Source organism: Lolium rigidum, chromosome 1 (genome assembly GCF_022539505.1).
Source record: "Lolium rigidum isolate FL_2022 chromosome 1, APGP_CSIRO_Lrig_0.1, whole genome shotgun sequence".
NCBI lineage: Eukaryota > Viridiplantae > Streptophyta > Magnoliopsida > Poales > Poaceae > Lolium > Lolium rigidum.
This window is the reverse complement of record NC_061508.1, coordinates 13,589,116-13,615,324: the sequence shown is the minus strand read 5'-3', so window position 1 is coordinate 13,615,324 and position 26,209 is coordinate 13,589,116. Positions and strand designations below refer to the sequence as shown.

The following is a 26,209-nucleotide window of genomic DNA, read 5'->3' as shown; positions in this document are numbered from 1 at the left end:
CTAGTAGTGGCCAGCACCGGCGGCAGGAGGGTAGTACGCCCCCGCGCCAGGCGGCGGAGCGGGCGCCGCCGCGACCCCATGCTTGTTGTGGCGGGCGTGGCCGTGGCCGCCGAGGCACCCGGTGGCGGCGTGCTTGTGGATGCGGTGCTCGATGGCCTCCTCGCGGTGGAGCGCCTTGTCCTGGTGCAGCTCCATCTTGGCGGCGGCGACCTTGGCCTTGCCGCGCTCGTGCGCCAGCTCCCGCTCCGCGTGCGACCTCGCCGTCGCCGCCTCCGCCTTCTCCTCCGCCTTGGCGCGCGTGATCTTGGTCTTGGCCTTCACCGCGCTCACGCCGTCCTTCACCTTCTCCTTGGCAGCCTGCATCTTCTTCCACTGGTCTAGCTTCCTCTCCTGTTCTCTTCCTTTCTTGTCTCTCTTCGATTCTTTCACTCACTCGCGCTTGGTTCCGTTTGGATGCGTGGTGGTCTGCTCGATGGAGTGAAATTTATACGGACGGGTAGACTCCACGTGAACAAATCAGTGAGCGGCGCGTGGTGGACACGTGGCACACATGCATGTTTTAATAGACAGAACGACCGATGGAGAAGACGGGCAGCTGGGCTGACGGACGGATGCTTCCAGAAAAGGGAATAAGTACACGTACGTCAAGGAATCAATGCATGCAGTCGTGGTGCATGGGCATGGCGGTAGTCAAGTGCCGTTACTCGACTCCGGCGGGGCACGAGAGGCTACCATGGGAAGGGAGCATGCTATCTGCGGATCGATCTAAAACGATGATTTAAATGGTTTGATTCAGTCTGTTTGAGTTGTATCGTGGATAGAAATTAGCGTCGTGGATAGAAATTAGGTTGATGTTTGGCCGGCCAGGCCAGCGTGTCGCGTGGAGCGATCCACGGGAAAATCGTACAGATTTTATGAAATCATGTGCGATGGCTCGAATCCATAGTCAATCCTATTTTTGATAGGACCGGTTGATAATTGAATCCAATTTTATTTGACTATCCATTCTATCCGTGATAGCTATTGTGCCTCGATACCCCATATAATGAACGAATGTAAAAAAAAGACAAGGCACAAGTTAAGATTTTCATTTAGATGTTGTTATATGTTACACGTTTGAATGAAAAACAAATGAATTTAAAATACAAATAACCCTACTAGTCGTTGGTCGGCGGGCGCAACGCCCCAGCTTCGTCGTCGTTCTTCTCCTGAGGCATGCTCTCGCGCCCAGGCCGGTACCGGGTGGTCGGCGGTGAGGCCTAAGCAGAGGTGGGTCGCTGGATCACCGCAAACCACCGCCACGTAGTGAACTCGGTGTTCGTGGCAAGTCACTCATTTTCGCAGTGGGTTTCCTCCGTGAGGGTTCGAGTGTTTAGCTCAAGGATCCTCTGTCACTCGGCCTCCATGAGGAGCCGCCCATATTCCTCGGTACGCAACCGCTCGCGGGAGACCGCCATGAGCCTGATCTAGGATGAGGGTGGCGTTCCTCCAGTTGTGCGCAATCCGTAAAGACTCTAGTATCGTCGCATGCTCCAAATTGCTCACTTTTGCTCCTGTTCTTACTCGTCCGCTTCGCACTCCGCGTTGACCTCGGACTGCATGTCCTAAAGGACGGACTCTGCTATGTCGGCCTCGCTGAGGCCTACATTGAAAATGTCTGACGGGCTCCAGCTCCAAAGGTGGAGGTGCAAGGCGGCATGCCGCCGTGCCAGCCCAACATAGAGTAGTTGGTGGTCTTGCGGAAAGGCATCCTAGCTACATGGCGAGGATGTGTTGGGGAAGGAGTTATGTAGTGAGAGCGCGGCGGATGACGCGTTTAAATAGACCAGCGCATTGTATGCCCGCGGGGAGCATGAAACGGTCGACATTGTTGACGGACCAGCGCAGGAGCGGCGGAGGCATAAGCGTAGGCATCGATGGGCGCGGGCAACTTTAGAGTCAATCTATTCCACTGATGGCTAGAGGAAAAAGGCCATTGGGCCGCTGCATGCAGGTCCTCGTTCCACATGGACGGATACGGGAGGACACACACGTTGTCCGCGTAGACGCATCCGTTCCCTAAGTTTAATGGACCAATAGGTCGCGCCAAACGGATCGGTCCATTTAGATCATCTCACTGAATCATGAGTGGGTGGTCCGCATATTCGCGCGCACAGATTCAAACAACCCAGCACTGGATGAATCGACCCGCCGGAGATGCCCACCTCTATGGCAACTACGGATTGGCGCTGGTAGGTAGCGATCCCGGCAAAAGAAATGCTATTTAAAAGTTTCAAAGAAATGTGAAGTAAAATTTTGCATGTACATATTATGTTGATACTTACGCGTGTGAGTTTTCACGAAAAAAAACCATTGTGTGTGGCCTGCATAAAAATAACAAAATGTCCAAATGAGATTAGTGAACAGGAATTTGTACTATTCACAGGAATAGGAATTTGCATTTTGTCATTTTTGTGTAGGTCACACACAATGGTATTTTTCCGTGAAAACACACACGAGTAAGTACCAACATAATATCTATATGCAAAAATTTACTTCACATTTTTTGGAAACTTTTAAATAGCATTTTTTTTAACTTTTCGTAAATGGATGCGCGCGCACCCAGGTTCCATTCACCATTTCCGGAATCCGATATCCCTTTCTTCAGCCGTCCGTTTCTACTTTATTTTATTACTTATAGTTCGAATTTTAGAACAAATGTTTAATTAGAAATAACAAAATGAACTGAAAGCTAAACTTTCATGGATCCCACTTGCAACCCAGCCAAGCCTTTCCCGGCAGGATTATTTTCCCGGCGGGAAGAGGCTGCAGAGGCGAGGCACCGGATCCCACTATCCCAGTCCCTCCAAACCTACCATCAAACCAGTAACAGGGTAATATATTGGACTATACGCCATTACGCCAACCCAGATTTTTCAACAGACCTCATCTGTACATAATCAAATCTTAAATGAGAATACAGACTCGCGACAACAACCAACCTGTTACAACTTAAAACAGATTACAGTAAAATGAGGCTATAAGGACACGGTTTAACTTCGACATGACAGAGCGAATCGGACGCTCTTATTTATCGCACAGGCGTCTTCCCGATTCTCGAGGCAAGGGCAGGCCAACTTGCCTCCTATGTATATATCATCTCCCACTCTACTACAGTTCCCTTAGATTGAAAGATCTGAAGGGCGATTGGCATCCAAGATCAACCATCTTTGTTTGATGGCTGGTACACGGCATCCATGATACCATGTATGGTCGACAGGCTCAGGCCTGGGAACCTGTGAGGAGCATCGGGGCCGATCTCAATCTTGACAAAGGGCCATTTCATTATGGATGCCGCGCTGCGCTCTTCGTGCCCGTCACCGACCGCGCAGAAGCGGACGTTAGGACCGCCATAGCGTTCCTTGATCCACTTGAAGCACTGCAGTTTCCCCACTTCCCACGAGCTGTAGACTGCACAATGTAAGCAGTTGAACATTAGCATAAAATTTCCATGCGCAACAAAAATGAAGTGAACAAAAACCACTAACTAGTACGGCAACGTAAGTGTACCATTATCAGATGAGACCACGTCATCCAGGCGATACAGCAAACATTTGGCAATACTTGGAACCAGGGACCCTGAAGTAACTATGAGATTGATGCCTAAAGGTTTGCTACCAGGTTCAGCTGTCGATTTACCCAGTGCTTCTTCCAGCAACTTATGAGCTGCATATCAGGAAAACAGTATTGAGTATTCAAGCATGCAAAACACATCGTAGACGTTGACGCAAGAAGGCAATGAACTTAATCATTCTATCCCTCCATGGCATACTCTATTTGTTTTTGCACATAGATTCAAGTATACATAGTTATCACCAGTTCAGCAACCTTATGAAACTGGATCAATAGTAAACATAGATTGAGATGTGATTCCGTGTTTAGAGTAGACCAGTCATTGTTAGTGCAGAAAAATGGATACGGATAACAAGAATGCTATCAGAGGATGAAATCACTTCAACTTATTTCTCCCACATCTCAAGGCAAGGGTACATACGGAAACCAAAAAACAAAATTCCAGATTTTATCACTGACATATTATATATCATATAATGTATCCTCTTGGAGTCTTGATTGTAAACACATATAGCTTTTATAATGCATCCTCTTGGAGGTTGTAAACACATATAGCTTTTATAATAGATCTAGTTCATCATGAAACTGAAAGCATGCTCTCTTTTTTCACTAACTGGAAGTAGAAATTTAGCAGCATCTTGCTTTGATATTAACATTATCATGTATTCCATAATTTGCATTACATAATGTCATTATGCTTTAGCAGATTTTTGGATGTAAACACTTTAACTCCAATGGATGGTTGCCACCTTTTCTCACAAAGTGAAAATCAGAAGCATCTTGTTTCAATATTGATATTTCTCAACAGTAAGAAACATTTCCAAGTGGAAATAGTAAACTAGTATGAATCACAATACCTGAAGAAAGCCAACCATCAGTATATTTATCTGTCGAACTATACAAATCATTCCAGACTTTTAACATGTGGTGGTCCAGAATTTTTTCCAAACCCTGAAAAAACGCCAGAGCAGCTTAAGCTTAGTGGCTCAGAGATGAGACTAATAGAAATATTACAATTTACAAATTAATAACTTTACGAATCAGAACTCCAAATAGTAGCAATAAAACTGAAGCTCGGGAGCTTTTCAATAAGGAAAATGATGGCTGGGAACTCCAAATGGTAGCAATATACCTGCTGCAGTTCAGCTGCCTAATACTATTTTACAGAACGGAGATACTTTCTTGACATTTTCAAATCAATATATGATACAAGACCCACCCCACTCTCATGCCGCCAAAAATGGCCAAAAATAATGTTTTCGCCATATGGCAACCATTCAAAATATGGTCAGTGCTCGATGTAAAGCTTGAGCGAAAATATCAAACTGTGACTAGACATAAACTTGCGTGGTCTGGTTGTCCTGATGGAATCTAGTTATGTGGTTACAACTCACAATGCTAATTTGCTTAGTTAACGGACCACATGTATGTTGGAATACTCTTCATTCTAGAAGCTCACATGAAAAGATGTTAACATCTCTGAACAAAACTGGCTTCAATTGTGTTACAAGATTAGGATATGCATGCAGAAAAAGTTGTACACACGAAAGTTTGCACACTGAATTTGCAATATACCACTACCACTTGCTAGATGTTGTAGAAAACTAAGGCCAAGAGCAAAACATCACAAGGATTAGGTCTAAGAATTAAAGACCAAACACCACAAAAGAAGTTATTGCTACAGAAAGGAGACAGATGCTACGTGAATTCTCTCATCAACCACTCATTCTCATGACACGAAATGATCGATTATAGCTTTTTCGAAAAGTAATCTGGGCACTGGGCATCACCATATTTAGAAGGTTCGCTCTTAAATGCAACAGAGCTGCTTAATGGCATGTAACAAATGTTCAAGGAAATAGAGTAAGATCAAGTAATTATTGTGACACCTTTGCATACTTGTCTCCAATAGCACGATGCCTATAGGCAAGCTTCCTTTTATTCGCATCATCATAAGGAGAACTAAAGCAGTCGGCCTCAAAATCATATTTCGTCAAGTCTTTCCCATCATCATATGCACGTAATGCATCGAGATAGGGTTCATTGTAGTTCTCGATCTGCATATGTGAGAGAACAAAAAGATCAGTACATGAGATAGAAATTGACATATAAAAATGGACCCACATTGTACAAATATGCAGCTAGATGACTCATCCACAATATCAAAAGAAGATACTGAATACAGTTTTGGTATTTCTAGTAGCATTATCATTCCTAACAAGATAAAAGGCAAAACAACATGCAGAGAAAAATGTGAAATGTTCTCATACATATGTTAATCTAGTAAGCTAGCAGCGTATAAGATTTGAGGTGTCAACTGACCTCCTCATAGAAGAAGTGCCCATCGCATAGTTCAAGAATGATGTTCTCCCAACGCTTCCCTAACTCAGTACCTTTTTCATGGTCCTTGAGGCCTTCATAATGCCCAGCAAACGACCCATCCAGCAGCGACTTGAGCAGAATAAGCGTTTCATCCATGTCCCATACGTACACGATGATAGGCTGGTCTGTCACGCCATCACCGGCGGAAGTTTGGCTACTTGCCAAAGCGGAGACAACTTCGTCCATTCGGCACCTGTCGACATACAAGATCACATCAGCTAGAATGTAGTATCGCACAGATGACGTAAAATCAGGGCAGCACGCTATCAAAGTGCGCCGTCGCTAGTTACAAAATCCCATTCTTATGGTATCATCATACACGCTGTCGCTGGAACACGTGACGAAAGACGACATTCAGTCCTGAAGTTCGATACGTTTAAGGTTACATATGTTCCAACATAGGGCCTCATCAAGAAGAAAAAATTCCTCTTGTACCACCCCTGCTCCATGTTGGCCCCTTGTCCCCTCTGGCCTCTACTGCTCTATACTCTTCATGTACCAGACGACGCGCCCAAAAATTCCAACAAATAAACTGGTACTGATCACCACTTCTACCACGCAGAAGCACTGATCCGGCAGCCAACTGAAAGGCACAATTTATTTCGACTAGATCGATCGAAGCTAACAGGAACAGCAGGGGAGGGCAGGGCTCCCGGAATAACCCCGAGCAGCACAGGATAGGGCTCGTGAGCGGCGACATGGACCAATCCAGGCCCGGATTCGGATCTCCACTCCAATCCAGTAAAGTAAAACCGATGAGGACGAAACGGAGCTCTACCTCGCGTAAGATTCGGCGGCGGAGACCTGGCTGGCGGGCACGGCTGCCGCGTCCGTCTGCCCCGGCGGCGTGAGGGCGGTGGAGGTGCGGCGGCGTGGGCCGGCGGATGCGATGCGAAGCCGGAGGCACCTGGAGCTCGTGAGCTGTTTGTTAGAAAGAAAGCTCTCTCCTGGGACAGAGACAGAGATATGAAGAACAAGTGACGTGGCCTTATCTGGCCCGTTGAAGAAGTTAACGGAACTGATTTAGAGAAATCCACACGACAAAGCTGTTTTTTTCTTTAGGAGCTAGCCGGAGCATGGCCTTTTCAATTTTGTCAGAAAATTACACATGGTGATTCGAAAAAACTGATGACTAGTTTGGTTTTGTAGTTCTTTTTTGTTGGTTGTGTGTGCTCATCGAGCATGCCGCTCGATGGTTTGGTTTTATAGTTGGGTCTCTATGGTGGATTTATCGTCCGAAGACGGGCAAGGGAGGGGCCTCAACGCGTTCTCCTGTTTACTAACCTATTTGATTTACGTCAATCCTAACTGATAATCTATCCCTTGAGCGGTTGTTATCCTTCTGCACGTATGTTTATCTTAGTTTCACTTCTCTATTTTGAATTATATAGACCTATCCTCGGCCCAGCTCTCCCAACGTAGATCCATCTACAACGACGCTATTGAGAAGCCAATTCTTCGTTCAAAGCAAGCAACTACATGTGCATTGCTCTTCAGTCGCTAGTGTATTTCCATGTCTATGGTGAACTTTGCAATGTTAGCAGAAAAACCTTATTCATTAAGAGATGGAACTTCAAGAGCAGCTAGGTCTAGAGGGAAGTTGTGAGCATTACGTTCGTGCATTACTTCCATACCAAGATTAGCTCGGTTAATGATATCAGCCCAAGTATTAATAACGCGACCTTGACTATCAACTACATATTGGTTGAAATTGAAACCATTTAGGTTGAAAGGCATAGTACTAATACCTAAAGCAGTGAACCAGATTCCTATTATAGGCCAAGCAGCCAAGAAGAAGTGTAAAAAACGAGAGTTGTTGAAACTAGTATATCGGAAGATTAATTGGCCAAAATAACCATGAGCAGCCACAGTATTCTTTTTGGTCATCAAATTCTTTCTAGTATAATGCATGACTAATATTTGCCAAAAAAGAAAGAAAAAATGACACTAAAGCTGATAGAGATACGGGGAGAGAGAGGCATGGGAAACATATAGCTCATCAAGGAGGGCTTTGGACATTATGTAAGAGAAAAATAAAGATGCTTTGTCATTCGATTAGTTATGAAGAAAATAATATTTACATAAAATCCTAAGGAAAAAAGAGTCATGGCACCGACATAACTGGTGGATAAGGAAAACATTAGTCCCGAGATGGTGGGAATAGTTGCAATCATATTGGGAAAACTCTTGACTTAGTAGGGCCACATCCTAGCACTGCATGATGACGTTGTAGGGAACCTGCCCGTTATTCCTTCTAGACTTAATCACACTAGTACGATGGTTGTTGGCCACCTTCTTATAGGCTTTGGAAAGCTGACAATGAATTCATCGCACTGTTGGTTGAATGGCACTCCATTAGATGTTGTCTTATCGTGCGGCCATTCGCCACCAGAATGAAGCTACAATTTGTGGGACAAGACCTGATCCGTCTTCGAGTGAATATGACATGTTTGTGCAAACTAGGCCGTGAGGCCAGCTGCGCGCGGGTTACCAAGTTATGCATAGTGAGAATCTTATTGTGCGCACAAGCGTGATACATTAGCCCCATGTGTATCCTCATACCTTTTTGGCACTCAAGGGGGCAACAGAGCTAGGAGAGGCTGAATCTAATTGACCTAAATGGGAGATTGTTTTTATCATTTTTTTCCTAAGAACACGCGCGAGTATGGCATGTCTTCATTCGGTAAGGAAGAGAATGAGTTATTTGATTATTAAAGCCAGAAGCAGATCACATCAATCTGTCTCGAGCTCCTCCATACTAACATTCTGGAAGCTTGGCGAGCTTCCACTGCTCAAACTCCGTCATGATACACCGGCAAAACTCCATCAGAAGGGTTGCCATCTTTTCAAAGACCTTGGCATTCCTCTCTAGCCATCTTATCAAAGACCATGGCATTTTTTATCATGATTATATTGGACAGAGCATAACAAGCTTTATAGAATCGTGTGAACTGAGCTGAGAAACTAGGCTCGGTCCGGCAACTTCGAGTCCCCTTTCCCCTACTACTGTAGCGTGTGAGGCGATAAGAAGGCGACTTCGGGTTCTTCGCTTCGCCGCCGGCCGGGGCGGTGGTTCCCTCTCTCTCCATCTGCCGGCTCGGCGGCGGGAGAGGGGGGAACCCCGGATCTGCGAGTCCGGCATGTACATAGTAGGGGTAGGTTTCCTGGAGGTGTTATCGTGAGGGGGTTGATGGTGCCTCAGTGGAATAATGGTGCCAGAGCTTGTTCCCCTTCCCGGCGATGCATGTGGCGCAGTCGATGAGCTGCTGGCTGTGCGTGCTCGGGGCGTGGTCGACGCGGCGAGGACGGCGACCGGCGCATGGAGCTTTTGTCCTCTGTCTCTCTCTTCGTTGCGGTAAGGAGGGCTCTGGCCTTGCTGCGGAGAGTCTGGGGGTGGTGCGGCGGCGTTCCGGCGGTCGTCGTCGGTTGTTGCAGCCGCCTCGTACAGGAGCTTGTCGTTGTGGAGGCAGCCTGGTGCTTGCTTGCTTTGGCAAGGTTGGTGGATGCTGGAGAGCGTCTTCGTTTCTTCTCTCTGGCTCCAGCTAGAGACGGCGAAGGCGAGGCAGCGGTGGCTCGGGGATGTCTCCCCGCCGATGTTCGATCAACGGCTTCGATTCCGGCGGTTGCGTCGGATGATTCATGCGGTTTGCAACGCAGCTTGGCTGCTAACGAGCCCTAGCTGTTCTTGGGTCTGTGGCAGGCTCGCTTTTTTCTCCGATGGCGTCCCGGCGGCATTGGCCTTCGATGCGGCGGGCGGTGCGGTGGTGGAGCTACAGGACCTGCAGGGACTTCTTTTTTATTTTATCTTTTCAAAGGGTTCTTTTCGCTCTTTGCCATGGCAGGTGGCCTTCGGGTTGCTCTAGTGTGTGGGTGCGTGTGCGGTTTCTGTTCTTGTAATCTTGTTTGAACACGTACTTGCTTTCCTCAAAAAAAAAAAAAGTATCGTGTGAACTGAATATGGTGCATGGTTTCATAAAAGTGCGTACCACAACTTTTTGACGCATTTCTTTTCTTTTCTAAAGTTGTAATCTGTTAATCATACATAACCATTCTTCCACGAAAAACAAGTGTTCGATACTTGGATTGTTTTGTCCCCAATAGCTTCTCGTATAATGACTTCGTCAATCTCAAGACCCGCCGGATCAATTCTTCAACGCAGTCTTTTGGAGGTGCTCATAGGGGTAGGGTGTGCGTGTGTGTGTTCATAGGGGTGAGTGTGTGCGCGTATGTATGAGCGTCTTTGATTGTACTGTGTTTCAAAAAAAAAAAAAGTTGTAATCTGTTAATCATACATAACCATTCTTCCACGAAAAACAAGTGTTCGATACTTGGATTGTTTTGTCCCCAATAGCTTCTCGTATAATCGAAGCTTTTGATACCATAAAGCTAGCTACTAGCCAAAGGGGGCACGTGGCCACTCCAATAAGCGTTCAACATTTTCAGATAACTGTTAAGATGCTGATGAGTCATTTGCCCAGCTCAATCGGACGGTGAACTTTACAAGCTGCATACAACATCCTAAGCCACGTCACTCATGTGTGATTGCACACATCACTTGCACGTTTACTCTTCGCACATACAACCATTTGAAAATAGATGCAGCATACATGACCCTGCCCTCTTAACGTTGCAGCCGATAGTGAGGCATCAGTAGCAATCAAAATCAATTAAACTAACTTTATTTATTGTTTCTCTCTTCTTTGAGAATAATTTCTCTTTTTCTTCGATAAAAAAATGTTTTAATATCGCGAAGATACCAATTACATCTAACATCTGCAACAACACATGGCTCTAATGGCAATAAGGCTGCATACAACAACAAAAAAAATTGCAAAAAGGAAAAGTCCAGCTAGGACCAAACCCCCTTTATTCGAAGCCAGGCTGGCAGTCCCCACACCACTGGTCGCCAAACCCACCGGATGTATACCGACAGATCAAGGGCGGAGGATCTGGAAGGGACCCAAGATCCACAACACCGCCTCTTCCGCAGGATAACACTGAAGTGCATCGTCGATGAAGTGGATCAACATCGCCGCCTCGACTAGAGGACTCCGCCCCTGGCTGCCATGCTCGACGGGAGGTGCCCGTGCCTCCATAGCCATGCTTGAACATTGTCGCCGCGATCTACCCCCAGCTCCTTCAGCGTTGGGTCCTGCCGCCACAGACGAGGTCAGCGACAACGACGACGAGAATCTTGTGGCAGCTAGGGTTGGCCCCGGTGCCGCCCTGGGGAGCAGCACGGGAGCCTCTCCTTTTTTGCAAGTTGTAGTTTGCAAATTAACTTATCAGGAGCTCCATGTTGGTAATTGTGAAGCACCGGTCTTGGTAGGGAATTCAGTTCTATCTTCCCATTCAAGGATTCTCACCTTTTTTGGTAATAAGTATGTTTTAAGTTATTGAATGATAATTGCATTTTAATAACTGGCGACCTATGTGATTTGAAGCCCTATAGATATTATCTTGGATTTTTTTCCCAAAATTTGGTCCAACCCATTTATTCCATACTTCCTGAAATCTGCCCAATGGCCCATTTATCCAAGACAAGAGGTGAGACAAAAGTTTAGTCATATGTTGTTAGTACAGAGATGGACCTTTTTTTTTTTAGAACCCGCAACGGAGTGCGGGTCATTGTATTAAGCTGACAAGAAACACCATAGAAAGGCTACAACACCACACATGCCTTTCGGCTTACAACGCACTCCTACAACACCAACAAGCTCGCTTTGTCCAACCTCAACCCAAGAATGGCGAGGAGGCGGGGCATAGAGTCTCCAGACCGCGTCACATCCAACGCCCAACAAAAACCACAATACGACCAATAGCCAAGTTGCCGAGACCAACGAACCACTCCATGCGCCTAGAAGATGAAGCGAGAGAGTGGCTGGGTGTGACCGAACTTGGGAATGAGCCGACTAGAGAGTGTTGGTGATGGCGTACATTGCGCCCCGGAGACTCACACCTTGAGCAGTAGCCAACACCGGCAGGACCACAACCTCCGAGTGCCACACTAGGACACCCCTCGCAGCCAAAGCAGCGCCTTCAAGAAGGAAAGCGACGGAGCACCGCCGCCGCTGCCCGGTCTGACAGGCAGACCTAGGGTTTCCCCCGGCGTCGAGGGGAAGAACAACCAGGCCCAAGAACACGCCTCCAAGGAGGAAAATGGCGCCCGCAGGCGTCACCGTGGTCAGCATCGGACGTACCGAGCAGGGTTTTCACCCGGGCCAAACACCGCCCCCAGCGAGACGGAGACGAGTCAGAAGATGCCGCCCTGAACCACCACCGCGGGAAGCATCTACTAGTCGACGGAGGAGAACAAAGCCCACCAAAAACCACCGCAGCAGCCACCCAACATGAACCAGGAACGAGATCAAGATGATCTGATCTAGGGAGTTAGGTCGTTGCCGCCACCGGAGGAACTCCGGCCACCACCACCGCCGGAGGAGGACCACCTTGAGGCCGGCCCTCCGCAGATGAAGAGCCAAGCCGGCGCGACCAGAGGGCATGGCCCGCACGAGCCCATCTGGGCCCGCTCGAGCCCATCCAGACCCGCGAGCTCACGGTCGCCGGTGGCGCAGCAAGCCGCCTCGCCCCAGCGTCGCCACGCCTCCTCAGCTCCGCATCACCGGCTGCGCACCGCCTCCGGTCCCCAGCGGGGAGGCCTCCCTCCAAGCCGCCGCACTAGGAGCCGAGAGGGACTAGGTCCCCGCCGCCCCCTTCACCGGCGTCGCACGGCTTTGCCCGGCGGCCGCGTTGGGGGGCGACGAGGAGAGGGAGGAGGGGAGGAGGGTGGCGCCGGCTGGGAGTTAGGGTTCGCCCCCCAGTCGCCCGGAGGAGGCGACGCGAGGGGCGTGGTTTTTCACCATGAGATGGACCTTCTTATACGGAGGGTTGTTTCACTTGTTGTACAAGCATGAGGAGAGGACTCCTACACGTGCACTCCTCCTCTACCGCCTGCCTCAACGTAACGTGCGTCACGGTTTGCGGGATGCTTCGAGTCGATACCTCTTCTTCTTCTTTTTTCACGCATAAAATGGAATTCTCTTACATGTTTTGTAAACCTAAATTAGGCCAGTTATGGGTCCTAGATAAGCTCATCAACGATGATGACAAGGCCTTTCAATTTTATTCTTTGTTTTTTTTTTTTGCACACGAAAATCATGAATTCTTGGATTTGGCGCATCCCATGGCATGTCGCCTATGGTTCTGGAATTTCCCATTTCATTATCATTGTAGCAGGAGACTCAGTTGATCTTGTTGAGGCAGTTGTCTAGCAGGCGGGGGTGAGGCAGGTACCTTACCCGGCATCTTGGATTTACCTTTTTGTGAGAGCATTCATATATATAAGATTAAACTGAATCAAATCAGAACTTTTACGGTAGACTAGCAAAATATAGGATCAATTTCTTATGTCGTGTATCCTCGATTGATGCAGCCTCGGATGCTTAAATTGTAGATTTGAGTATTGAGCGATGACTTAATCTAGGAGTTTCTAGGATAGGGAGGCAATTCTGATTAGCCAGTGCACCGTTTTATACCATTTGACGAAACAAAAAAGAGGTGCCAGCAAAACCACCAACAAAACCCCATACCCAAAACAAGTCGCATAGGAAACAGAAATGCAGAGGGAAAACAAACAGATTAACGAACTGGTAGTTGCAAATACCAGGTTATTCCTTCTACACACCAGGGGCCTGATACACACACAAGCACAATACATGCAAAATTACAAATTGTAATTCTCAAGAACAACGTATTTACAAACTGTGCAGGTTACGAAGCTTGGGATTCCAACAAGGCCGCTTTCTTCTTGTTTGCCTGGGCCTCACTGTACTCGCCGTAGGAGTAGGAGGCGAGGCCCCAGAGCGAGAGCACGAGGGCCATGCCCTTCTCGCTGCTGAACTTCTCGTGGAGGAAGACGACGCCCAGCACCTCCGTCACCGGGATGAAGGCAGCGATGAGGATACCGATGAAGAGCGTGTGGACGCAGAAGATGACGCCCACGGCGCCTAGAAAGAAGAACTGCCATAGTATGGCGCTCCACACCAGCACCGTGTAGTACCGCGCCTCCCCCAGCTCGAACGCCCGCGCTTCCCTCGCGATTGCCTGTATACACGCATGCCAAGAATCGATCAGTCATCAGACCACACTTCCACGAGCGCCATGTTTCTTTCGGGCGTGGTCTAACTGCGACATGATTAAGGAGAATGGGGGATTTGCTTAGTTCATGCTCAATCAAGTTTTACACCGTTGAAAATTTGTTGACTGCCAAAACCCACCGGCGGGCAGCGGCCTTGTCAACACTGTAGAGCCGGGGGGAGCCTAGAGCTGCGGCTGGCTGAGACCCCTCCGAGCGACGGCCCGCAATGCTCTTCTGGTCACACGCGGCGTTGCGAAGTGCAAGGGCGTGCCACCTGACCTATACCTGGTCGGAAGGTGATGAGGTTGCCTCGCTTAGTTTCCTGCAGGGCATACATGTAAACGTTAAATACGAGCCTCGATCGGCTCTCGAGGTTATCCCGTGAATCGGCTCAAAGAGCCGATCCACCCATGATCCGTACGGGGTGCACGAATACTTGGTGGTCCTGCTTGATCAAGATGAAGCTAATGAGATCTACGACGATTTAGGGTTTTCACCGCATAACCGGATCATCCTACTCCAGGTTGGGCCTTGCGGCCACGCACGGTGCTCGTAAGCCGATCCTAAACAAGGCCAAAAAACCAACATGAAGTTGATCCTAGGAACATCCCGTTTAGGACTTGCGAACGCCACCCTACGTGCCACCTGGATCCTCCCCCATTGTAAGGCCAAACTATTGCAGATATTAAACTAATCCTTGTAGAACAAGGAGCAATCGTAACGGATCAGATCTACTAAATAATGATCAAGCGGGGTGCCGCCCCCACACCTGAGATAGGCGTGAGGACGGCTAGATATGCAAGGGTTGCACTACGTAAGCATGCTTAAACGAAGAACAATGCTAACCCTAACACATCTAATGATAACTACGTTGCTCGCCATCAAAAACGCTTCGAGTACGAGCAACGCATGAACAACGTGGGGCTTGTGCTGCCTAGATCGCAAGATGCGATCTAGGCAGCATGTCGCTTACCCGATAGAAACCTTCGAGATGAAGGAGTTGGCGATGCGCCGAGATTGGTTTGTTTTTGGGGTTGAACGTGAGTTGTTGTTTATTCCATAAACCCTAGGTACATATTTATAGTCCAGGGGACTTTCTAATGTGGGCGTGCACTAAACCGTGCACGAGACAAACTCTAACTTTTAATCTAACATATAATCTACCATAAAGATACACGGGCAATTCAGCCCAATTCCTTCGTGTCAGGCCGCTTCAGGATTTTCCATATATACTCTTCCAAGCCCATCTTGATCGCGGCCCACCTCCTGATCGCGGCTAAATCCTGGTGATAACACATGCCCCCCTGGTTTTGGAAATGGAATTTCCAAAATCATTACGCTCTCGTCGGGTCATGTCGTGGCGTAACCTGTCGCAGTATCCGTCATCATGATGACTTGCCTTCTCAACTTCTCCGCGTGATTTGCGCAGTCTTTTCTCTTTCTTTCAAACACCACTTCCTCGGAAACTCGCTGTGGCATTGAATTTTCACCATCTCCCTTTTATTTAACCGCTACGAACAGTTCGCCTCGCATCCTCGCATTAGCAGTCCAAAAACCCTCCTGCACCATCATGTCTTCTTCCTCCTCAGCCCCATCGGACCTCTCCAGCCAGTCCTCCAGTTCCCGCGAGCCAACGCCGGAGCACAACCCAGCGGCGGTCCATGCGGCCAATACCCGCCGCGCCATTGCGGCCGGGGAGGAGTCAGACCATGACTTCTCCATCTGGTCCGAGGACGACCAGTCCTCGACGGACGGGGAGAGCGACCTCCGTTTCCTCGCCGACGGGGAACCAGGGGAGGAGAGCGATGACGATCGCTTCTCCTGGGACGACTTCACCTCCTCCGAGGGGGTGATGGAGGAAGAAGAGGACGAGGAGGACGACGACGACGACGACTCCCTCGAGGGCTACCCACCAGCGAAGCGCCTTCGCATGTGGTGGGACGACGACGACGGCGACGACGAAGACGGGGATGAGGCCCCCGCGGAGGGCTACGGGAGTAGCGACGAGGAGCCCATCGGCAGCAGTGCCGATGAGAGCTCGGAGGATGACGATGAGGACAATGACGGCCCGTAGATAGGACCTCTGTCATAGGGTCAGTAGTAGTAGATGGGGCAATGTATCCCCTCGTATTTCCTTTTGAGAGCAATTCAGCTCTTTATGTAAGAAATCCCGCCTATCAATGAAGAACTATTCCCCATTTTGATTTTGCCGATTTCTTCTGAGTTTAATTGAGCCGATTTGCCTCTCCTACTGACCTTGCCGATTTGCCCTCTTCGTCAATGTGTAATGAGCCGATAACAACGCATCGGTCCTTCCACAGAGCGATCTACCAGGCCTGTTGCCCCCCGAGTCTCAGCCAATGCAAAACAGAGACGAGGAATACGCGCATGAACTGGGTAGACCTGGGCCTGATCGTGTGTGGGGAAGCTCCTTATGCAGCGTCAGCCGATTCGAACACAAATCGGCTTCTCTGAGCGGAAAGCCTTCACGGTGAGCTGCCCCCCGAGCTCTTACTCGAGGCGAGAATGTGCCACAGCCGATAATTTTTTTGTTTCAGCTGCACTAGCCCCACAGATTAGACGTCCTGGATTTGGTGAAGGCTTGATAATCCTCGCACAACTAGAGTCGATGGCTACACATCGGCTGTTTCTTGATTCTGAAGTCGATGTCTGCTTGCATCGGCTGTGCTCGAAAATTTTCGAATTTTCACTTTTTATTTTTACAGCCGACCTGTGCATCGGCCCCCATATTCCAATACCCATCAACAAAAGATGAGATGCTTCTGTTGCATATCCTCGTATTTTCATATACCTGGGTGCCCCCCCGAGCCGATTCTGTCAAGAAAATTGATGGTATCGGCTCTGTTGGATAACATGTTGAACCCAGGTAGAAAGGTAGGTGAGGATAATTTTGGCCGATTGCTGGAATCGGCCTCCACGTTGCTTGTTCGTTGAAGGTTTTGTAAGTTCCCTTCGTAAATTTTTTTGGGGCCGATCACAAGGATCAGCCTCTCCTGGTTTGCCCATTGGTTTGATCTTGCTACTTGGTCAGGCTGGATGAAACCAACCCAACCTCTGACTTGATGCGCATGCTGCCGTCCACCTTGTGGGCTCCGTAGAGTCGTGGGGCGCTACGCTCTGTCGGCAAGACGAGTACCATGTTTGTGCCAGCCGATGTCTCATCATCGGCTTTCCTCTGTTTAGGGCGCCACTCCATTTTCCGTGGACGACCCTCTTCATCCAGGGTTCGCTGAACCTTTGCAGCCAGATCGGGCCGTGCCTTTCTTAGCGTATGCGAGGTACAACCTTTCGGCTTCCTCCAGGCCGCGCAATCGCTGAACCCTACGCTTCGGGAACGGCTGAGTCCGTCGAGGCACCACCTTGGCCGGTGGTACCTGTCTTCTTCCACTTCTCCCTCGTCTTCCGAATCTTCAAGATCTGCCCAACGAGGTGACTCGGCGCGTTTGCTCTGTGGCGGGAGAGGCCCTAAGCGCTCGAACACGGACACGTTGGCTGCCTCCTTCTTTTTCGATTGCATTCTGGGCAATTGCCGATTGTGGGCAATCGGCTCATTCCTGAATCCCAGCAGTGTCTGAAGAAGGGGCAGTCCCAGTGTCTGGCGTTGTCATCTTGCTCCCTGGATGCTTCCGTGGCACAGCGCTCGTGCTCCTCCTCATCGCGATTCTGCCGACGATGTCTTCTGGCTTCTCTAGCCAAACGATCTTCTCTATCATCGTAATTGGGTCGCCGGCGTTGGTCATACTGGGCTAACATATTTGTTGAGGAGGTGATCGGAGAGGGGTCGCTGATATCTTATATTCTTCACCTCTCCCTGTGACATAGCGCTTGCCATCATGATGGAGCCGATCGCGTGGAGCGGCATCCTCTGTGTCCTTGCTATGAGAGCAGCTGCCCTCATCTCCATCTTTGCCAGAGTGGTTTCCAGGTCCTACCATATTTATGCTGAACGAGGGACCTGGCTGGCAACCTTCGGGGTAGGTGATTTCTACCATGTTAACGGCGGGGAAGGGTTGGGTGTCGACCTTCATGGCGTACCTGGTTGAAAATTAGCCGCCCCTTCTCTATCGCCGCTTGGATGTGCCGACGCCACACCCGGCAGTCGTTGGTGGCATGGGAAAGCGAGTTGTGGAATTTGCGAGTACGGCTTTCCGTTTAGCTCTTTCGCCGTGGGGAACTTGAGACCTTCAGGAACCGTCAACTGTTTCTCCTTGAGCAGGAGGTCGAAGATTTGTTCAGTCTTGGTCACGTCAAAATCAAATCCCCTGGGCGGCCCTGGTGGCTTTACCCATTTGCAGGCCACAGGGGTTCCTCCCTGAGTCCACTCAGCCACTGCTATCTCTTGGCCTCCCGCAGGCACTTCATCCTCCTCCGTATCGACCATGACTATTGCACGCTTGAACTTGTCTTGGTACAGGTCGGGGTGGCGCTGTTCATATGCTGATAGTTTCGAACCATGTGCGCCGGCGAGGATAATCTGCTTGGGAGGCCATGTCCTTGAGCTGTGTTGCAAGGCCTGCTACTGCCAACTCGACTGCTTCCTTTTCGGTTATACGAACCGAATAACATCGGTTCCTAAGATTCTGAAGCGGCTGGATGTATTCTGTCACCGTTTCCCGCGCTTCGACGTAGTTGTGCTAGATCGGCAATGCCGGACTCGGAAGCTTCGAATGGTATTGCATATGGAACTTGTTCTTCCAATTGCTTCCAAGACTCGGATGGAGTTCGCCGGTAGAGAGGTGTACCATCCAAAAGCCGATCCCGTGAGGGACTGTGAAAAGAGCCTCACGCGTAGCTGATCCGACACTGAAGCCGGCCCTAGTTGAGCCAAATATCGGCCGACGTGCTCGATGGAGCCGGAGCCATCCGATCCACCGAATTTGGAGAAGTCGGGGAGCCGATATTTTGGTGGCGGCGGGATCATCTCGTAATCGTCGGTGGTACGGCTTGGAATAGCCGATCGCCCTTCTTTTCGGCATCATGCCGAACTGGTCTCTCGGTATGGCACCGATCTGATCCGTTGTGCTGGCCGTAGGAGTTGCACTCGAAGATTCGCCGGGGTGGCGTACTTGGCCTGCCACGTTTGCTTTTCCAGCTACGAGCCGGCTGCGGGAGCTGGGCTCGGGAGTTTCGTCGGTGTGGCGTATTTAGTTAGCCACGTCGCGCTCGTCGCCGACGTTCCTCCCTGTCTTCGCCGGAGTCCCCGATGTTGTGGCCTGGTTTGTGAGTGCCCGGTCACCACAATCCGGCACATACATGCACGCGTACCCATGAGGGATCTCCTTAGGCGCCTCCATTAAGAACCGGTAGTCACTGGGGTCGCCACCAATTCTGTAGACGAGGAATGCCGGTGTAGTCGGCACTTCAGCAGGTGCTGCCAACGCAAATGGCAGCGGTGGACGGGACCTGGAATGGCAACTCCCCTTGATGCGTCCCGAGAGCTGGTCCTGACGGCGAGTGCCGGCGGCTCATGATCTCCTGGATCACGCGCGAGCGACACGCTCCGAGCACGTTGACCAAGTTCTCGGAGTGGCGGTGTAGCGAGTGAGCCACCGGGTAGTTGATCTCCTGCCGCGGACCCCCGGTGCGTTCCTCCGACGGGCGCAGAGGTCTACCCCATCGAGTGCACCTTCGGTGAGAACCCCTTCCATCCGATGCCACCGGAACGGGTTCTCCGAAAAGAGCCGATGAGGTCGGCTTCGAGGGTAGCCTTGATCTCGTTGTATTGCTTCTTGAGGTCATCGGGCGGATCCTCGTAGGTGAGCGGCGTGCCGTCCGCCATCTCGGATGTAGATGGCGATGTGGTTGATGTAGACGATATGTCCCACCGGCGTGCCGAATGTGTTGATCTGCCAAAACCCACCGGCGGGCAGCGGCCTTGTCAACACTCGTAGAGCCGGGGGAGCCTAGAGCTGCGGCTGGCTGAGACCCCTCCGAGCGACGGCCCGCAATGCTCTTCTCGGTCACACGCGGCGTTGCGAAGTGCAAGGGCGTGCCACCTGACCTATACCTGGTCGGGAAGGTGATGAGGTTGCCTCGCTTAGTTTCCTGCAGGGCATACATGTAAACGTTAAATACGAGCCTCGATCGGCTCTCGAGGTTATCTCGTGAATCGGCTCAAAGAGCCGATCCACCCATGATCCGTACGGGGTGCACGAATACTTGGTGGTCCCGCTTGATCAAGATGAAGCTAATGAGATCTACGACGATTTAGGGTTTTCACCGCATAACCGGATCATCCTACTCCAGGTTGGGCCTTGCGGCCACGCACGGTGCTCGTAAGCCGATCCTAAACAAGGCCAAAAAACCAACATGAAGTTGATCCTAGGAACATCCCGTTTAGGACTTGCGAACGCCACCCTACGTGCCACCTGGATCCTCCCCCCATTGTAAGGCCAAACTATTGCAGATATTAAACTAATCCTTGTAGAACAAGGAGCAATCGTAACGGATCAGATCTACTAAATAATGATCAAGCGGGGTGCCGCCCCCACACCTGAGATAGGCGTGAGGACGGCTAGATATGCAAGGGTTGCACTACGTAAGCATGCTTAAACGAAGAACAATGCTAACCCTAACACATCTAATGATAACTACGTTGCTCGCCATCAAAAACGCTTCGATACGAGCAACGCATGAACAACGTGGGCTTGTGCTGCCTAGATCGCAAGATGCGATCTAGGCAGCATGTCGCTTACCTGATAGAAACCTTCGAGATGAAGGAGTTGGCGATGCGCCGAGATTGGTTTGTTTTTGGGGTTGAACGTGAGTTGTTGTTTATTCCATAAACCCTAGGTACATATTTATAGTCCAGGGGACTTTCTAATGTGGGCGTGCACTAAACCGTGCACGAGACAAACTCTAACTTTTAATCTAACATATAATCTACCATAAAGATACACGGGCAATTCAGCCCAATTCCTTCGTGTCAGGCCGCTTCAGGATTTTCCATATATACTCTTCCAAGCCCATCTTGATCGCGGCCCACCTCCTGATCGCGGCTAAATCCTGGTGATAACAAAATTGCATCGCGTTTCAAACGTATAAGTTGCAACTAGGTTTTTTTTAGTTGCAAGTGAAGTTGCAACCGAGAGTTTTTTAGTAGCAAGTGAAGATGCAATTAAAAAAATTTATTCGGACAATTAAATTTGCCTTGTTAGTCATCAAGTGCAACATAAGATGCAATTAAGATTTAATAATACCATCTCACCGAGAACGAAGTTAGAAATAATCATCGTAGGAGTAAAAGCTTGATAAGTTTCCTATATCTTCTGACGTTGGCATTTGTTACTGTCTGAGCCAGCGGTCAGTCCTAGGTAGAATCGAAGAAAGATGGCAAGCCACAAAGTCTGTAAGAAGATTCGTTTTCGTTTTTGTTTGTTTGATGTAAGAAGATTCGTTTAAGAGAGAAAGTAGGAGGATATGATATCTCTTTGCGCTAAAAGCATTATCTGCCTTTTCATCCGAAGACCGATCCACATTTGTTCTTCATGCATGTGAACGGTGGAGTTAGAGCATCTTCTCTCACGTCGCGTCCACCAACAATGTGTGGGCGTTGGATTGGTTTATTAAGGGAAGCCGCCCTCTAGTGACGTGTTAAGGGCACATCCATTTTCAGCCACGTTCCTCAATCAAAACACATAAATTCGACATAATTTATTTTTTTCTTTCAAATCTAGTTATACATTACAAAGCTGAATGAAAAGGGGTTATATTTTAAATAAAACCTAGCCTACTAGCTATCGATCGGGGGCTCACGATGGGCCAGCCTCGCCGTCATTCTTCACCTTGCCATGTTGAGCCCACCTCTCCGCCTTGTCGTCAGATGCACGCGCCATTGCTTCATGCATCTTGCGGTGTTGCGCCACCGTCGGTACCGCCGGAGCTTCCATGGACGTTAGCCTTTCAACTCCGCCCTCCTCAGGCGACACTCCTCGTTTTGGGCGACTCGCGCTGGTTCGCGGGTGGTGTCCTCAGGGCGGGTCTAAGCATTGAGCTCGAGGATCCTCTACAGCTCGACCGCCATGAGAAGGTGATTAGCCTCCTCTATAGGTGGATGTTCGACGAAGATCTCGGATGCGCTACATGATGGCCTCGTTGACCTCCTATCGGTTACGGGTGGCGTCCCTACGCTTCCTTACCGACTGGAATGATGCGAGGATAGCCGCCTTCTCTGGGTCGCTAACTCCGGTCGTTGTCCCACATCGCCTCTTCCATCATCTCGCACTCCGCGTCCGCTAGGAACGCCTATTTGGGCTCAACGAACTCATTGTAGTCATCGTCCAAAGGGAAGGGCTTGGTCCGTGGCGGCAGAGGTTCAGCCGGCAGCCCCTGCAGCCGTTGCAGCCCAACATCAAGTACGTGGTGATGTTGTGGCGCAATATTGTTACCAGAAAGGTTGTGGCTAGGAGGAAAAGAAGGGCGGGAAGGAGCGATAGAGGCGAGTGCACAGTGAACTTGCACGATGGTCGGTCTTTAATAGGCGAAGACGAGCCGGAAAGTGGAGGGAAAGGGCGGGAAGGAGCAGTGTGTAATAACGCCGGCGACGACGAGATGTCTCGCCTACCCCCTCCCCGGGAAACATCGCAACCATTATGAAAAGTTGCACGCATGTGGGTGTGTCCATGACTGGGCTATCCCTCCAATCTCCAAGTCGCCACTGCGTTGAGTCCGACGCCCCAACAAGGAGCCCTGTGGGGGCGGGGATGGCTTCGAGGCGCCGAACATGCTATTGAGCCGCGCCGGACGAAAATGGACTTTGGAGCACATGGCTGGGCATGGTTTTCTATCGATCGCGCCCAATAGGCCTTCGGGGCACCATTTGGGGGGACGCGACTGAACATGCTCTTAGGGCATCTTTTATGCGGCAACACATTTGGTCCGTGCACGTCCGATGAAGTCATCCCGGTTAGAAACCGTGGCCCAACGCCGGAAACACATTTGGCCACATATCCGTTTGTTTTTCTGCAAGGACCTAATCCTGATCCAAATGTGGGTCTCGTTTGCATCCTCAAGGACAAGATACAGATACGCGACATGTCCTCCCTAGTCTGCACATGTCCACCTCTCTGAGATCGTGTCGGTGGCACAACAATCCCTCGTGATCTTATAAATGGGACCGTGCCTACTTCTTCGTGCCCACGAGCAACCCTATCACCACTCCTCACTCCGAGTCCCCACTGCGGTTGTCGACAGTAGCAACCCTAGTCGCCATGCCCGAAACGGTGGTCTGGTAGGGGAAGCACGGCCATGTGGCCAGCTCCTCCTCCATGGTTAGTCGACGTCATGTTTCGCGTACCCCCTCCCTCGTGTGCGGCAACGCGTCAATGTCGATATCACAATGATGCCCTCGTTCTTGGAGTTGGGCATGTTGGTTCCATGGCTGGGCAGCGGACGTGCACCTGCCCACGGGTTGGCATCTAAACCGCGACAAGTTGTCGATGCCTCTAGATCTGCCGAGGCGCCAGAAAAGGAGGCTACTAAGCAGGTCGAGAGGGGAGCCTCCATGAGGGCCATGGCGAGGGCCGAGAGGGAGGAAGTGGCGTGGAACGCGGTGGGGAGGGTCGCAATGGCGCGGGACGTTCTCCCCCTCGCGCCGCGACTCCATCTGGTCCACTGCCCTACCCACCGGCCACATTGTGCCCCCTCCCCCACCCACCCACCCACCACCATCGTTCATCATCAAAATCGAGAGTGACGAGGACAACGACTAGGCGACAGGCGGGTCGACAATTCCTAGATTAGGTAGGGTTGACCGACTTGGGCCATGGCTGACGCTAGCGTCGTGCATCCTTCTTTTGACGGTTAGTGGTGGGGCATATATTTGAGTGCCGAAATTGTGCCGTCCAAGAGATACTGTGGGATCATGCAACCCCTAGCGTGACAATACCACAGTAGTCCTACATTCAGAAACCAAACAACGTTTCTTTCTAGGTGGGGCCTAGACGTCCTGATTCCATGGTACGCTTTCTTCCCTGAAAATCGCGTGTCTCCACTTGAGCCAAAGGCCAATCGCCAAATGCCCCTTTTTGTGTTCAAGCTGCGATGATGTCATCCAGGAGAAAAAGAGAGGATGGGAAACGACGGCAACCGGCCTGCCTCGCTTCATCGACCTATGCGTCTATGTCCAGCCTTTTGCCCGTATTGTACTTTTGTATCATAGGTGTGCACTGTGTGAAATTGCATGCTCTAATTGGTTTATCTATAAGAACGATCTATAGTAAAAGAGGTGTGCACTAGGTAGAATTGCATGCTCTAGCTGATTCATCCATAAAATCGATCTAATGAAACAGACTATATGCAAATATATTCAACACCTTTCTTCGCATCTAGACCGGTGAGCTTTTTTTTTTAGATCTTGCACATGACTTAGATGTTTATTGTTGATACTTAAAAGGAGGCCGCGAATATTTATTTTAAATACTACATTGGCTAGAATTTAAAACCAGAACCTTTTAGGGCACTACTGGTGCCGGCATGCTACTGCGAGATGAGGAAGGACAGGTTATTGTCTCGGCTTGTCGTCAGCTGTTCAGATGCTCTGAAGCTTTTGAAGCGGAAGTACATGCTTGCAGAGAGGGACTTGTTCTTGCCCAGCAATGGAGTGACAAACCAATGGTGGTGGAGCTGGATTGCGCCGCTCTATTTGATGCTATCAACAATGCTATGCTAGATCGGTCGACGTTTTCGTTTCTTATAGCTGAGATTAAAGCTTTAGTTATTTCTGGTAGTACTGTTTTCTTTGTAAAAGTGGATAGAACACAAAATAGGGCTAGTGATTGTCTTGCATCTTTTGCGAGACTACAGGGTAGAACTTTGATCTGGGATGATTCGGGGCCTGATTGTCTTCGTCAGGTCCTTGAATCCGACCTGCTTGTAATCCCTATTGAGTAATAAAATCCGCTTTTACCCGCAAAAAAAAAAAATTTCATTCATAAGATAGGTCTATAATAGAAAAGACTAGGCAATTATATTCAACACCTTAACTAAGCTAAAGGCTGCACCTCTCCTAGCAAGATCGCTCCATGCAAACACCAACTACTCGATCGATCGATCAAGGACTAGTGTAGGGCGAGGGACGCGTGACCTGGAAATCGTTGTTGACGATCATGCCGACGGTGCAGAAGGCGGTGGCGAAGAAGCCCATGACCAGCTGCATCTCCATCACCAGCGCGTACGTCAGCACGCGGCCACCACCACCCGCGGCGGCGCGCTTGTACGTCAGCTCCACGAGCGGCAGCACGAGCCCGTACAGCGCCGCGGCGCCGAGGCTGAGGACGAAGCCCAGCCAGTACTGGCCCCGGCTCACCCCCGCGGGGCGGTCCGACGAGGCGTGCAGGCCCAGCACCACGGCGCCCATCGTCAGCAGCGCCACCGCGTTCAGCGACGGGGCCGTCAGCCGCTGCCGCACGACGAGGAACGCGAAGAAGACCGTGAAGGCGAGCTGCGTGGAGATGAGGATGGCGGAGGTGGACACCGGCAGGAAGGACAGCCCGTACGCGTACAGGAAGTCGTCCGCGCCCGTGGCCACCCCGAGCGCCGCCGCCGCGAGCAGGATGCGCGGCCGGGTCAGCACCAGCGGCGCGCGAGGGTCGCGCGCGCGCCGGCTGAGGTAGGACGCCACCACGGGGATCAGCAGCAGCGGCCAGCCGCCGGTCTCCAGCCACGCCGACAGCCACTGCCGGTGCCCGCCCTTGCTGTAGTAGAGGCGGCTCAGGAGCGGCCCGCCCGTGGTGCCCAGCGAGAGCATCCCGCAGTTCACCACCACCAGGAGCCAGTGCATCCCCTTGCCGCGCGGCGCCGGCGCCGGCGAGTGGTTCGTGTCCTTGGGCGCTTCTACGTCGTCCATGCCTACGTTACGATCGAGGTTGGCTCTTGCCTGGCTGCTTGGCTGCCTAGTGTGGTGTAGGACTGCATTTCTGGAAGCTAGCGCGCACGGCGCTTTGTAGACAACGGTGACGCCGGCCGGCCGGCTACCTAAGAGTGATGGATCCTTCTTATATATACGGAGTAATTATCTAAACTAGTTTTTTAACAGCCACCGATGGTGAGTTAATTTTG

At 50.3% G+C, this 26,209-nt stretch overlaps 3 protein-coding genes across 3 annotated transcripts; all 3 read right to left on the bottom strand.

Moving 5' to 3' along the window:
• Positions 1 to 427, bottom strand: LOC124704363 (late embryogenesis abundant protein 6-like). Its single transcript, XM_047236619.1, has one exon. The coding sequence runs from the start codon at positions 361 to 363 to the stop codon at positions 1 to 3; it is 363 nt and encodes a 120-aa protein (XP_047092575.1). The 5' UTR covers positions 364 to 427.
• A 2,433-nt stretch (positions 428 to 2,860) lies between these two features.
• Positions 2,861 to 6,845, bottom strand: LOC124684949 (eyes absent homolog). Its single transcript, XM_047219208.1, has 6 exons — positions 6,773 to 6,845; positions 5,935 to 6,187; positions 5,502 to 5,669; positions 4,470 to 4,563; positions 3,550 to 3,705; positions 2,861 to 3,450 (listed from the first exon to the last, which is right to left on the bottom strand). Exons 2-6 carry the CDS (start codon positions 6,178 to 6,180, stop codon positions 3,200 to 3,202), a joined length of 915 nt encoding a protein of 304 aa, XP_047075164.1. The 5' UTR covers positions 6,181 to 6,187; positions 6,773 to 6,845; the 3' UTR covers positions 2,861 to 3,199.
• Positions 6,846 to 13,764: 6,919 nt separating this feature from the next.
• LOC124704352 (purine permease 3-like) lies at positions 13,765 to 25,997 on the bottom strand. Its single transcript, XM_047236610.1, has 2 exons — positions 25,236 to 25,997; positions 13,765 to 14,097 (listed from the first exon to the last, which is right to left on the bottom strand). Exons 1-2 carry the CDS (start codon positions 25,995 to 25,997, stop codon positions 13,765 to 13,767), a joined length of 1,095 nt encoding a protein of 364 aa, XP_047092566.1.
• Positions 25,998 to 26,209: the final 212 nt, after the last annotated feature.

Excerpts from the sequence above, each read along its gene's own strand:
- LOC124684949 (XM_047219208.1), bottom strand. The coding sequence starts at position 6,180 with ATGGACGAAGTTGTCTCCGCTTTGGCAAGTAGCCAAACTTCCGCCGGT. Across the intron at positions 5,670-5,934 it reads GGCACTTCTTCTATGAGGAG|ATCGAGAACTACAATGAACC; the intron begins GTCAGTTGACAC and ends TCACATATGCAG. Across the intron at positions 3,706-4,469 it reads TGATGGTTGGCTTTCTTCAG|CTCATAAGTTGCTGGAAGAA; the intron begins GTATTGTGATTC and ends CCTGATATGCAG.
- LOC124704363 (XM_047236619.1), bottom strand. The coding sequence starts at position 363 with ATGCAGGCTGCCAAGGAGAAGGTGAAGGACGGCGTGAGCGCGGTGAAG.
- LOC124704352 (XM_047236610.1), bottom strand. The coding sequence starts at position 25,997 with ATGGACGACGTAGAAGCGCCCAAGGACACGAACCACTCGCCGGCGCCG. Across the intron at positions 14,098-25,235 it reads TCGTCAACAACGATTTCCAG|GCAATCGCGAGGGAAGCGCG; the intron begins GTCACGCGTCCC and ends GCGTGTATACAG.